The 13,360-nt window shown below is 39.0% G+C and overlaps 1 protein-coding gene across 2 annotated transcripts in view; it reads right to left on the bottom strand.

The window, feature by feature from the left end:
• Positions 1-4,526: 4,526 nt before the first annotated feature.
• The window catches only part of MTUS1 (microtubule associated tumor suppressor 1), a 54,986-nt gene continuing 46,152 nt past the window's right edge, over positions 4,527-13,360 (bottom strand). For both annotated transcript variants that reach the window (XM_009572221.1, XM_009572220.1), the window contains exons 4-10: positions 12,308-12,522; positions 11,654-11,759; positions 10,573-10,646; positions 10,373-10,468; positions 7,505-7,621; positions 6,066-6,163; positions 4,527-5,219 (exon numbers count right to left, since the gene is read on the bottom strand). In XM_009572221.1, the coding sequence (XP_009570516.1) occupies positions 5,003-5,219; positions 6,066-6,163; positions 7,505-7,621; positions 10,373-10,468; positions 10,573-10,646; positions 11,654-11,759; positions 12,308-12,522 (923 nt within the window). In that variant the 3' untranslated portion in view covers positions 4,527-5,002. The remainder of the gene's footprint in view (positions 5,220-6,065; positions 6,164-7,504; positions 7,622-10,372; positions 10,469-10,572; positions 10,647-11,653; positions 11,760-12,307; positions 12,523-13,360) is intronic.

Genomic DNA, 13,360 nt, shown 5'->3' on the forward strand with positions numbered 1-13,360 from the left:
TAATTGTGTGACAGAAGAATTCTTAATGGAAGCCACTTTATTTACAAGGCATGTGAAAACCAGCTTATTCTGAGTGTGTGAGGACCCAAACCAGGAACTGGTCCCTTGCTTGCACACTTCAATGTGTCTCAGCCTGCATTTGACTAGAATTCCTAAAGCTTTCTTCTGGTGAAGGCTTGAAGCGAGCCCTTTGCATGAGATAATTCAAACCTTTCAGCAGATGTGTATGGTAGGTACTGTTTGGAGTAGTGATATCTAGTAAGTACTAATGTAAAAATGGCAGCTTCTCAATAATGTCATTAACCTGATTGTTAGCATAGCTAATGAAAACATGAAACAAGCTTGCTGAAAGTTTTTTTTCTTGAGCATGCAGGAACTTAAAACAATGTAACCAATATGATAAATATCCATGGTAGTGACTGAAATGGCTCTATGCATGGAAGAGGCTTCATGGAGAAGGCTCCCTGGATGCCTGGAATATTGTTGGCATCTGGAAATAAGGTAGCTACAAAAAAACCCAAAAATTAAACATAGCAAGCAATAGGACCAACTTTGAAGGTGTAAGAGCAGTCCCTTGTTAATCTTTCTCATTGCTATTAAAAGGTATCAAGAATGTTACAGTGTTACCCAAATGACTACATAGGTGTTACACAATTTCATAGTAATACCTAAAAGAGGTCTTTGTAGTTTTTTTTTTTTTGGCAAGACTTCAATCTGACCAAGGTAACTTTAACAATCCCCAAGTTTCTGGATGAGGCTGTGCAATGTGTTCATTCCTTTTTAGCATTTTCATTTAGCAGAACAATGTATTTCCCTTTGAGCTACAGGAGCTGTGCCATCTTCTTAAATTTCAAAGTGCTTTTGAGCCTTTGACAACTGATTTCTGTTAAAATATCTAGCAAGTGGGAGATAGTGTCACCTGTTCAGACTTGTTCAACAGCACAATGGTTCTTGTGGTAGCATCACTTCTTGGTGACAGTTTGGCAGGAGAGGAAAAGACAATGTAAATCCATTGCTGCATGGTTGCTCCAGTAGTCTCCAGGTTTAATGGTTATGTGTACCAATCACATGCAGTTCTCAAGATTGATTATAGCTACGGAAGCAGTGCCTTTAAGGAGGAATTTCTGGTGGTTGTGGGTTTTTTTTCCCCCTGCAAACATCAAAATAATTCTCAGCATTGTAAACCATGAGAATTATTTTACTATGTGTTTTACATAGTTCTTATTTAATGTAAGCCTCCTGGGCAGGCCTGATTCTTTTTACAGTGATGCAATTACACATTTCCACATAAATGAACAGTGACACAGGGCAAGAGAATGAAGCCTGGGAAATGAAATTTAAGTGACTTGTAAGAGTCACATGCCTAAAACTGCCAGTATGGTTATTTCTATTTCCATACCTCAGTCACCGCTCTGCTAAGGCAAGGCAGCAGCAATGGAGAGAAGGTGTTTGTTTCTTAGGGGTTCAATTATTCCAACTTTCTGATGACCTTTTTAAATCCAGCTCAGCCCCAAATGATTTCCTGGCTGTCAGGCAACTGCAGCTTTAAAGTAGTGGTTGGTTACTTCTAGAAGGAATTTCCTGCATGAATTGCAGGATGCCAGTTTACATGCAAGTGTCTTTGGTGTTTGTAATGAGAAACTTGAAGTCTTCAGTAAGCATAAGGAAATGATTCACCTCAAATTCTACAGCAAATATAGTGCAACTCATACAAAGACCTCTAGAGAAAAGTATTGAAGGGAGGGGAACCGTGTTATGAATAGTTTCAATGGCAACAAACTATTTGGTACAGATACAAATGTCACTGTAACTTCCTTTGAAACTTATCATTAGAGTTGGAACTACTAGTTAAGACTGAGTATCTGAAGAAAATCACTTGTTTAATTGCTTCACTAGCACTAGACCATATAGGCATATATTTATGGTGAGCAGGTTTCTAGCTTTTCCTGAGGGAAACTACAGAAATTACCAAAAAAAATAGGTGAAAGTTATTGAATCGAACAAAGCCTTTGCTAACACATGGTATTTAAGTTAAAGCTTGAAATATTAATACTCAAATGGAGAAAGATATTGAAACAGCTCTTACAGATGAACAGAATTATTTAATTCTTTCAGACCAACAGGACAAAAACTAAACAGGTATTTCTGTAGCCTGATTTCTATATACAAGGATTCTTTATTTCTTCGTAAAAGCACTAAAGATTCTACTTGCAAGAAGTTTAGACATGAGGAGTCTCCTGTATTGTGGAGGGAAACTATCGACAACAGTCTTTGTATTACTTACTATACTATACTTACTCTTCTGTACTGGTAGCCAGAAAAAGCTTTTTCCTTCTCTATTATATGAAGGGATACACTGTATTTGATCTTCAAACATTTGTATACGCTCCTCTTGCATGTTTTATTTGAGGCACTAACATTGCAAGTAAGAAAATAAAGTTCTTATCAGTGGCTAGACAACTGATCTTGTGGCATGACCTGTTAGATTGCTAAACTCTATGTGGCTTTTCTCACACAAAAAATTGCCTGGATAAGGTGAGCATTTTAATAAGATGAGTCCTGTAGGATGCCTTTACTAGGCATATGCACATTTGGTCCCTGTATTAAGCCAACCGTACTCAAGTATTTTATTATTGCTTAGTTCTGTAATGTTAGCTACATTCTCCTTTTTTTTTTAACAGCCATCTCAAACTGAATTGCTAATAATCACAAGCAAGCTCTGTGTAACTACATGAGAGTAGCAAAGGTAGAGTTAAAATTTTCTGAGGCTTAGCTGAACATTAATAATTTGAGCAGTGAAGCTTCACTATTGCTGTTCTGCTGTGCTGAAAAGGTACTAAGAGTTTTTAGTATTTGGAGGAATGTTCCTCCTTAGATTAAAGATCATTTGACTAATAAAAGCAGGAGGAAAACCCTTCAATCAGTACAAAAAATTTATTTTGTAAGCATTCAGCTCAAATACATGTGATCAACTCTCTTTGACCATAGAAAATAAGAATGTTCCAAGACACTTTAAGCCAAGTTTTAGCCCACAAAGGATTTTCATAGTTAAATTTGAAACCCTTAGAAAACATTTTAAGTACTGACACCACTAACAGTGGTACGTACAGTGCCCTAAAGAGGATTAAAAGAGAGCATAATGTTCCATAGAAATGGCACCCTTAACTTGTACATTATGGAAAATTAAGTAATTTTAATGATTAAATAGTCAATCACAAGTTTATTACAAGTTTACTTACTGTATAAGCACTGTTAACAGTCTTGTTCCTCACTACTAACCAAGGTTTTTCACGTCTTGGGTAAAGTGGTTTAAAGTGGTTCTTTGAGTTGAGTTGAGTTCCCTAAACACTTCCCATCCCCTTGATGCCTGTCCCCAAGCTACTGAAAAACACAGGGAAGCTCAGCAGGTACAATCTACCGTAACAGTTACCTGTATAGCTAGCTAACAGCATTAGCTAAACAGTAGTGTAACAATGGTCCTGGAAGCAGTACTGTAAAACCCAAGCAATTGTAAGCATAGATAGTGTTTTGTAATACTAATTTGAAGTTGAACCTGTGTTTAGCAGGTACAATGTAGACATCTTAAACAGGTCCAACCAAGGGTGTAGCAAAGCTACACGATTACCTTGTTGAAGCTGAAGCTCAGCACACGGCATTTCCAGAAACGCTGACACCATCAGCCTCCAGTTCCAGCAGCCAGGACAATTTTTCTTCCCTACTCTACAGAATCTCTTGTACAAGATCTTTTGCCAAATGAGCCAGCCAGCCTGGCAAAACACTGATATCCTGCAGCCTAAGAGGGAAGGTGTGGCAGAATCAGCAAGATAAATACACAGCTGCCACCTTCCCCCTCTTCCTCAGGTGAATTTAGCCAACCCTGAAGAATGTCAATACAAATGCTAATGCTTAAAAAGGCAAAGCGTGTCACCAAAATTCAAAAATTACTTAAGATTGTTCTTGAGAACTGTGTTAAGAATGCACCTAATGACAATTACTGCATTTTTCCTTTGGCTTTCAAATCTGCATCTAGTTTATCCTCAGCAGACAGACTCAGTAATGGACATGCTGTTCTGGGGAAATAAGTGATTCCTTTTCAGCAGGTAAGATGATAGGTCTAGGTTTCTAAACCTGCAACTCAACTAGTAACTTCTGACCTGGAGGGCTACCGTGGTTCTGACTACGACCCTGTTGACTTGAAAGCTGAAATCCACTGTATCCTGCAAAAAATGTCTCCTCATAAAGGGCAGGGTTATGCATGGATATTAAACCAAGAATCCATGCAAAATATGGCTGCAATTCAGTTTGTTTTTAAAATAAATTCAAAGTTGCATACTCAAGTTGGCCAAGACACTGATGAGTCAGTCGACAAAGCTTTTCATGCCATTTTTTTACTGAACTGCAGCCAGAAAGATGAGGGAAACTAACCTATAGTACTAGTGGCAGTTTCTCCTCATTCCTGCGGGAGGGTGCTCTTTGCTAAAAGCATGCATACTGACAACATTATTAAGGAAGTACATGTCAATGTATAGTCTTCAGCTTTTATCCTTTATTACGTACACAGCAAAGAAGGCAGCATTAGACACACACACAGTGTGTTACATCCATTCCATCCACAGCACACGCACGCACACACGCATACACACAGCCTTAAAAAAAGTGTCTGTGATAAGGAACATACTATAAAGGTCGTGATCTTTATCTTTAAGCCCCTGAGCTTTTTCTTATAGTTAGGTGAAAAGGCAATGAACAAGTCTTTCCTTGCTCTGTAAGTGCTTTGTGCAATAATGTCCGTAGAGGTCATAAACAAGTCCTTTTGGGAGGAGCGACACAAGTGTTTTACTCCCATATTCTCAGTCTCTTATCGCCATTTTTGCACGAAATAGTTTCCAGTTATGTTTAGTCATCATAATCAGCTAATATAGCTCTTGCTGCTGTGATTAAAGTTAGGATTGGTTCTGCAGATCACAAATGAAATGCAATCCCCTCTTTCTCTCAAGAGATGTCATCTCGGTGATACCGTGGGACTAGAGAAGTTACCAGAATTTCGTGGGGACTGAAGAGGCACCGATGGAGAACTGGGAGACAGTTTTCTTGGGCTGCATAGGTCACCATTGTGCAACTTCCACAGAAGTTCTTCATTTTCCATTGACAGGCGTTTGTTTACTTTTGATTCTTTCTCTAGCGACTCCTGTAAAACGGCTTGCTCCGTAGAAAGTTGCCTGCAAACGTAAGATTTACATCAGAACACATAACCCAAGTTGGAGGCTATGGTATTGAACTTAATTGTTAAAGAAAGGTTTGAAATTGCATAAACCCCTGCTTGGCTTACAAGTAAATTGCTTCCTTAAAATGAGGATTTTAGCATGTTCTCATCCTTGCTGGATTTAAACTGGTAGCTTGCAGAAAGCAGGAGAAGGTACAAGTAAGAAACATTCCTGAAGACCAGAAAAAGCATCTGAAAAGTTAGACTTGTCCTACTTACAATGACATGCTTTTAATGGCCATGCTGGAGCCTTTGGGTCTTGTTGCAGGCTTAGCTCTACACAGAAGCTGACTTTCTTTAGTTTCCTTCAACTGGAAGAGTTTGCCCACCCGTTTAAGCAACAGTTGAAGTTAGGAGAACCTCAGGCCCATTTTATTCATGTTAAATATTGCTATTATTGCTAAATAAAACACACTCATCTTTTCACTGATCTAAATTGGGGACAAATCACTCAACTGAAGTGGTTATAAGTAAAACCAGGTTTAGCTCACAAGCCAGTAATACTTAAAGAGTCCACCTATAATAAGATGATATTTCTGAGTTGCCTTTTCTTCCCTCAAATACTGTTTTGGAGCACTGAAGAACATACTGAGCCTTTACCCCCTCACAATCTGTTCCTGCTTATTCTTCTACATAGGAATGCACATCTAGAGAGATACAAGTGGGGAAGAAAGGGCCTTGTTCTTTTACAGCGTACTACAAAATCCCAGTCACTAACATTTACACAGAATTTTTTTTCTTGTCACAGGAACACCTTCCCCTGGTTCATAAGAACATTTGGAAGTCCACAGATATTTTTCACCTTGAAAGCTCCATGTGTTTGTCCATCCGAGCTTTTAATTCTTCATTTTCTTGCTGAACCTTCTTTAATTTATCCATTAAGATTGTGTTGTTCTCCAGCTTAGAAAAAAAGGTCACAGTTTAAAATAAAACTCATACATGCACTCATCAAGATACTGACCGAGCTATCACAGATGTTCATAATCTGGAGTTTGCAGACCTTGTTACAGTAAGTGCAAAAACCTAGAGTGATGTCAGACTGACCTGCTATCATGGCTTAATATTCTGTAATAGTCAAATAGATCCTACTTACCTTATCCTTGCGTAACGCCAGCATTTTGCCACTTGTGCTGATTAGATGCCAACAAAGGAGGACTGGATAAGGGATCTACTAGTTATAACCAGCACATTCTAGTAACTTCTGTCAGTGACAGGCAGCAGTTTTAGAAGCTGTTGCAGACAGAAGACGATCTAGAAATAACATGCTAATGTGACAAATTCAAGAGCTCCCCTGTGTAAACAGCTTTCCCTCTTGCTCTCCTGATTCTACCTCATTGCTCCAGGATGCGATCAAAAGTTAAGGTAAAGCAGTGATTAAATGGTTGGATGGTCCAAGGGCTTCTATACTCTGGCCAACGTCTGTCAGAAAAGATGAAGGTTTACTAGCAATGACTAGTAATTGTAGACCATGGCAACATAGGATGCTGTACAATACTGAACAACTGACATGAATGTACTCCTTTGCATCCAAACCTCTTTCTGTACTTCATTAAAATCTTGCTTAAGCAAGTATTACAACAGTGTTCAAAGGCCCCACCCAGGATAAGGACCCTGTCCTGCCACAAATAAAAGCACTAAGTAATTACAAGTTCTGTCCCCAAAATTGCCTTTTCATGTGGAATTATGCACAGATCAGGAGCAAATCCACACAGCTAAACCAGCAGCTTAAAGATAATAGCTAAACTGATTGACCTAAGCTAATCAACTCTAGATGAAAACTTATTCCATTTCATATTTGATCCCTTCTTGTTTAATTAGGATCATTTCCATGTTAATGTTTTCCTGACAGTGCAATCTATCTTCCATAAAACTCAAGCAAACGTTAGCAGGTAAGGATTTTTTCTTTGCGGGATGGAGGAGAAGAGAGGGAAGAGGAAAGGAAATGTGGAAGAGGCTCCCAGATAACCCTGTACTAACTTAGCAATAGTTTATGCAAACTAATAGTTGTCTTGAGAGGTTAAAAGGTCATTTACAGCATCTGGTGATTGCTTCCCCCTCTTTACATTACAGCCCAATGCAGATATAATTGTACCTGCAAGGTGAGCGTGTCCCATCATCGTTTCATGTTTCCTTTCAAAGAAAAAGTTAATCCTCGCACGTAAGTCTGATCAGCCTGAACTCCCCATCAGAACATAACTCAGAGACACAGTCCAAACCTGCCAGACCCCAAGGAAAACTCACCAGTTTTTCCATCTTCATTAGCTTTATATCCTGCTGATGGAGTTTCTCATTCTTGATCTCCAGCACTGCTTTCAAACTTTCCAGCTCCTGTTCCAGATACATAATCTGCGGGTTTTTCTGAAAGATTTCCACAGAGTTTGCTTAGTACCCTGAATTTCAGGAAAAATTTAAGTGTTTCTCTGCTCTTTAGAAGGAGCAAGAAAATAAATATGGTAATAACAGTTACTTGTTCTATGTGAAATCAAGTCGAACAGTTTAGAATAAACAGATCTGCTACCCCTTTCTCCTCTGACTTTGTTTGTCCTTTGGGGTAGGTGGACAGTTGCTTTTTTCCTTAGAAGCTGTTCAGAAAACACTTTATGCACAAATGTGAAAAACCCTTGTGAGTCAAAGGAAGGCACTAAAGCTGCCACAGCAAAACTTGTTTTGCAGGAGTGCCCAAAGGCTCCCTTTGAGGCTAGGAGTTCCAAAATTTATTTCATATTACTCATAACCCATCCCAAGTTGTAATTAGAGTAAACATTTGAGGAGTTTTCAGGTGCTGGAATAGTTCAAAAAGCACCAGAAATTTAAAGCTATGCACTTGACTGTAGTTGATTTTCCCTGTTTTCAGTCTGAAGGTAGCTGGTTCATAAGCAGAAATTGAAAATTTTCATTTTTACATTCTTCTTAAAGCCTAGCAATGCAATTGTACATAAACATCTTGCACTGCTGTACATCCATGACTTATCTACAAGACAGCAAGTTAGGACTTTCTTTTTTATTTTTCCTTTTTTTGTTGTTGTTTTCCAGGAGGTGGAAGGGAGAACAGGAGGGGGACAGGGCAGGGTCAGATCTGGTTTCCTCAAGGACCTCTTTGCCAGAGTAAGGACCCATTCAAACACTGCAGAGTAAAACATATTCTCTACCTTTCAAAGGCAAAGTCACAGGCAAAAATAAGGAGAAATAAAGCAAGTCTCAGTCCATTTCCAGGTAGTCCGAGGGGAACACAAACAGAAGTGAATCAATGATTAAGTGTGCTTTGTAACTGAGTTTATCTTTAAAAACAAACAAAACTTGTTTTAGCATATTTGGGTAAGAATACTGGTGTACCGCATTGAGTAACAGCTTCACTGCCACATCAGAAACCTAAGACTTGGCAGGCAATGCCTGCAGTTTTAGAATTATAGAACAGTTTGGGTTGGAAGGGACCTTTAAAGGTCATCTAGTCCAACCCCCCTGCCATGGGCAGGGACATCTTCAACTAGATCAGGTTGCTCAGAGCCCCGTCCAACCTGACCTTGAATGTTCCCAGGGATGGGGCATCTACCACCTCTCCGGGCAACCTGCGGGGTGCAATCCCACAAGGACAGAGCCAGTACATTTCACAGGTAACAAGGGCCTCATCACCTACACATTTCATTCTCTTGCCTGTTTTTAAGGACTGTGGCATTAGTGATTCTTGTTTAATTTCTACTTTTGAACAGAAGTCTGTGCGAGGGTGGGGTGTGCTGTCCTGCCTCAGAGGAGGAGGCAGACAATTTGAACTTCGTTCCTCCCTTTTGTGGCTTTACATGGAATCTAGGAGCTAGCAAGAAAAGTGATCCTGAAAAGTTTAAATGCCACTTACAGTATGTTCAAAATTTAATTTTTTTTCTTTCCCTCCTCTGCCCCAATGGTCTTAAGTGTCTTTTTAAAGTTAAATCCAAGCCACCACATTAGCTACTCATAGTAGAACACAGAGCCAGATAAAAAGACTGAAAGGCCTAGATAAGATTTTAGCAAAAAAGCTAGGAATATCAGGTGACACTATCTAAATAATACTGGAGAGTTGGAAATACACCTCTGTCTTCAAAGGGCTAATGGGAATTCTGATAGTGCAGAATTTGTGTTTAGTACAGAAGAATATACTGGGTGAAGTCAGTATTTTTCCACAGAGAAGCCTCAAGCTTATGATGTGTCTTATGCTGTTAGAATGCAAAGTGCATTTGCAACTATGCAGAGGCACTTGACTATTGCTCCTTTAAATTAAACAACATCCGAGCATGCCTATGTAATACAGTTCAAACTCCCAAGTGCAGTGTACAACACGTTCTTTGGTATTGTCTCTCCCAACCACAGCAACATCTTGTGGTTGCAGATTCTTCTTGTAGCAGCTCTGTCCTGCCACTAGAATAAGCAGCAAGAGCAAAAAAAAAAAAATTAAATTCCAGTGAAAACTAGGGCAACTTCTACTAGAAGCATCCTAAGTCAATTTTTAAGTATGGAATTTCTCTTCATGGGATAAGCAATACTAGTGGTATTCCAATTATTTCCAGGTAACCGGAAAGATAAGCATGTTCGTGTCTAACTCTCCCAGTGCATGAAAAACCTCTCTCAAAGCACATTTCTAACCCAGGAGCATCACAGGTAACAGCAGCCTTGGGAGGAAGGGCAGGACAAAATTAAAAGTTTATCTGAAGGATAGATCAGCAACAAGTATGAATCAATGTTTGAATAAATGCACGAAAGACTCAAGTACAAGAAGTGAGTTTTGTAGTAGTGATGTAAGCCCACACAGATCATAGCGCCGTTAGAACATTTATCGACTGTCTAGAAGGCAGCTATGGTACAAATTTTGCGTATACGCAGGTCTTCAATTTAACTTAGGCTGTAACTTACACCACTGACTTAGATATTCAACAGCTTTATGGATTTATATTGGTAAGGTTAATACACAACATTGCAGTGCTTGAGAAAAACTTCTGGCAGGCGAACCATTTACATAAAATGTTAGTAAGTACGGGAGCCCTATCAGGCTTGATTGCAAACCTTTCATACTATGCAATAAAATAAACCCAGGCTTACAAGATCTGCTAATCTGCATTACTTTTGAAGATCAAGACTTACAAGATTGGCTTTTTCTTTGGCTACTTGTTTTTGCTCTTCTAATTTCAACTTCTCACTCAGAGAGTTGTTTTCACATTTTAATTCATCAATCTTTTTCTGAAATGAAAAGATATGGTACAGTTAGGCCAAGAATTCAGTGCACATCTCCAAACTGCCTTTTAAGTTTCAGTCTGTTGCAATGACCCCAACCCGTAACAAACCTCTAGCAATTCTTGCTTCTCTTTAAAGGAATCTTCAAGTGACTTCCTTTCGGATTCATGGGTGCTCTTGAGCTCTGCAACAAATTATTTTTGCAGATTTTCAATACCGCGTAAGACATGAAAATTCTTTTTGAAAAGCAGCAGCAGGAAAAGCCAGCCAATACACATATGCACAGATGCAGAGTCAATGACAACACAGAAAGAACATTTATCATCAACTGATTCAAAGCATGTACAAAGTATCAGATTTATTGCTGCTTCAGATTTGTTGACTGTCCCTTCGCATATCCATTCATTAGTTGACAGTGTGTCAATTTTGGAAGCATTCATCTACATGCCACAAGTAGATGAACTGGGCACAAGAGCCACATCTTACAAAAGCTGAGTTTCTGACAGGGAACACAGCAAAAATTGAAATTTTGTCCTCCAAAACCTTCCAGAAAAACACTTCCTTTCCTACTTTGGAGATGTCAGGAAGAGGAGTTTGCTTTTTAATTGCAGTGGAAGCGTCACCAGCTTTAATGACGCAAAAGTATCACTGGAAACTTGGCTATCAAGTGGAGTTGGAGAGAGGATGGAAACGATCATCATTTAAATCAATTAGATGCAATGCCATTTAAAACTGCGCACGCTCACCACCCCCTCCCTGAAAAACATCCTTTGCCCCAGTACACTGTAAACAGCACGTAATATTTCTCAACATTCCCATGTCAGTCTGGAAAGCATACAACCCTACTTATCCTCAATTTCAATTTTGAGGTGCTCCTTACAGAAATAGGGGGGTGGGAGCAATTATTCATTAACTTGAGATTTTGAGGGCAGACTGCAATTCAGACATCTTTTACTGAAAGAAGAAGTCCACTCTTAAACAGTTTTAGAAGTTTCATTCAACTACAATGGGATCATGGTTACTTCTGTACTTAAAAAGAGACTTGTTCAGTTCCAAAAGGAATTCAGCCGATGTTTTTAAAAACAGCTGACTGCCAAGGACAATGAAATGGACATACTGATGAAAAAGTTTGAATATTTTTGTTAGTGACTAGCAGTACTATTGCTATGTACTTGAATACAAAACACTTGCCTGAAAAAGAGGATTCATACTCCTTTTTCAGCTCCTCTACTTTTTCTGAGTGGCTGTTTTCAAGTTCCAGCTTAAAGTTTTCATGTGTGATATTTAAGTTGTCCACCTGCAATAAGACAACATGATTTTCCCCGTCCCCCCTTACATGTCTCAACTTAACCCTCACTTAAAGTATTGTTCTAATGGCTTTACGCAGTACATGGAGCATGTTTTAAATAGTCTAGATAGCACTTAACAGATGGTCACAGGAAAAGCTAAGCCACATACAACGCTTAATAGAGGAGAACGATGCCTTACAGTTTACCACTACCAGCAGGATGATGTATGCATCTGTCACACACATGGAGTTGTTGCAAAGCAAGGTCACAGGCCAGGCGTGTCTTTATAAATCTTAAAGCTTAAGCTGCCTCAAGTAATCCAGTGGAGCTCCAGAAGTCATTGAAGCTTGCAGAACACAAGGAATCTCCACCACGTTTAAACACAAGCTTAAGATCTGGACAGCTTAGTGTAGTAATATTTTTATAGTTGCAACAAAGTGGATTTTCACATTAGATAAAATAACCCCATTACTATCAAAAACCCAGTATTATCTGAAGGCTTATTTGTAGCATAAAGCAACTGCTAGAGAACATTTCTACTTCAAATGGCACAAACCTGCTCCTGGAGTTGCGCTTTGTACTTTTCGGCTTCTTCAATGCAGATACTTTGGAGTTTCTCACATTCTGCAGTGTAAAACTGTTTAAGCCTCTCCTCCAGCTCAGCTAAATCATTGTGATGTTGCTGGTTTAACTTCTGCAAAAATCCTTCATAAGCAACTTGCAGCTCATTCCTGTCTCTCTCCAATTTTTCACAAGCTGCAGAAGTGGTTACTGAAGATGTCAAAAGAAAAAATTAATTGGATCAAGTTCAATGCTAATTTCACCGTCTTCATTACAAGTATTAACGATAGTGAACACTCTGCACAGCAACACGTTTCTTTATACAAAGACAAATATAATTTATCCCTGAAATGAGCGCCACGTCCAAGGACACATGAAAAGATCTTTGCAAAAATATCGTGTTTCTGATGCTGAGAATTAATTGAATCTCGTTAAGCCAGGAACCCATATAGAAAGCACAAGTGTGACAGTTTGCCATGACATAGAAGAATGAATGTCTCACAAGAGACACTGGAGTGCTCCAATAAAAAAATTAATTGGATTTGCTACTTCACCTAATTTGATCCCATTTCAATAGCGTATTTGTCAGAGTACTTCACTTTTTGATATATAAACCACTTAGCTAAATTTGAAAGTCTTAATATCCTGAACACCATCCATTCAACACTCAGATATGCAGCAGGGAAGCAATTCTAGCCTGACACGGACTGCCCAATACAGAGCGATACAGAACTGCCAATCTGAAACGTACTGCTAATACGCATATGCCCAAGATATTTAAATATGCAAGATTTAGAAATGTTTCAGGCAGAAAGTGCAGAGTATTAAGAAAACAGAGAATTACACAGCATGTCTTTACATTTATATTAATGCAGGTCAGCTAAGAAGACTGCCTAGGTTTGTCTCCCCATATTTACAGCTGATTAAAAGGCAAAACAGAAGTAACTTGTACTTTTGAGTTTGAAATTTAGCATTCGCAACTCCAGCCAGACAGGCCCGGATAGAAAGAGTCATTTTCCTCTGACTGGGAACGAGTACTTTTCCTATT

Source organism: Fulmarus glacialis, unplaced genomic scaffold (genome assembly GCF_000690835.1).
Source record: "Fulmarus glacialis isolate BGI_N327 unplaced genomic scaffold, ASM69083v1 scaffold32072, whole genome shotgun sequence".
In the NCBI taxonomy this organism is placed as follows: domain Eukaryota; kingdom Metazoa; phylum Chordata; class Aves; order Procellariiformes; family Procellariidae; genus Fulmarus; species Fulmarus glacialis.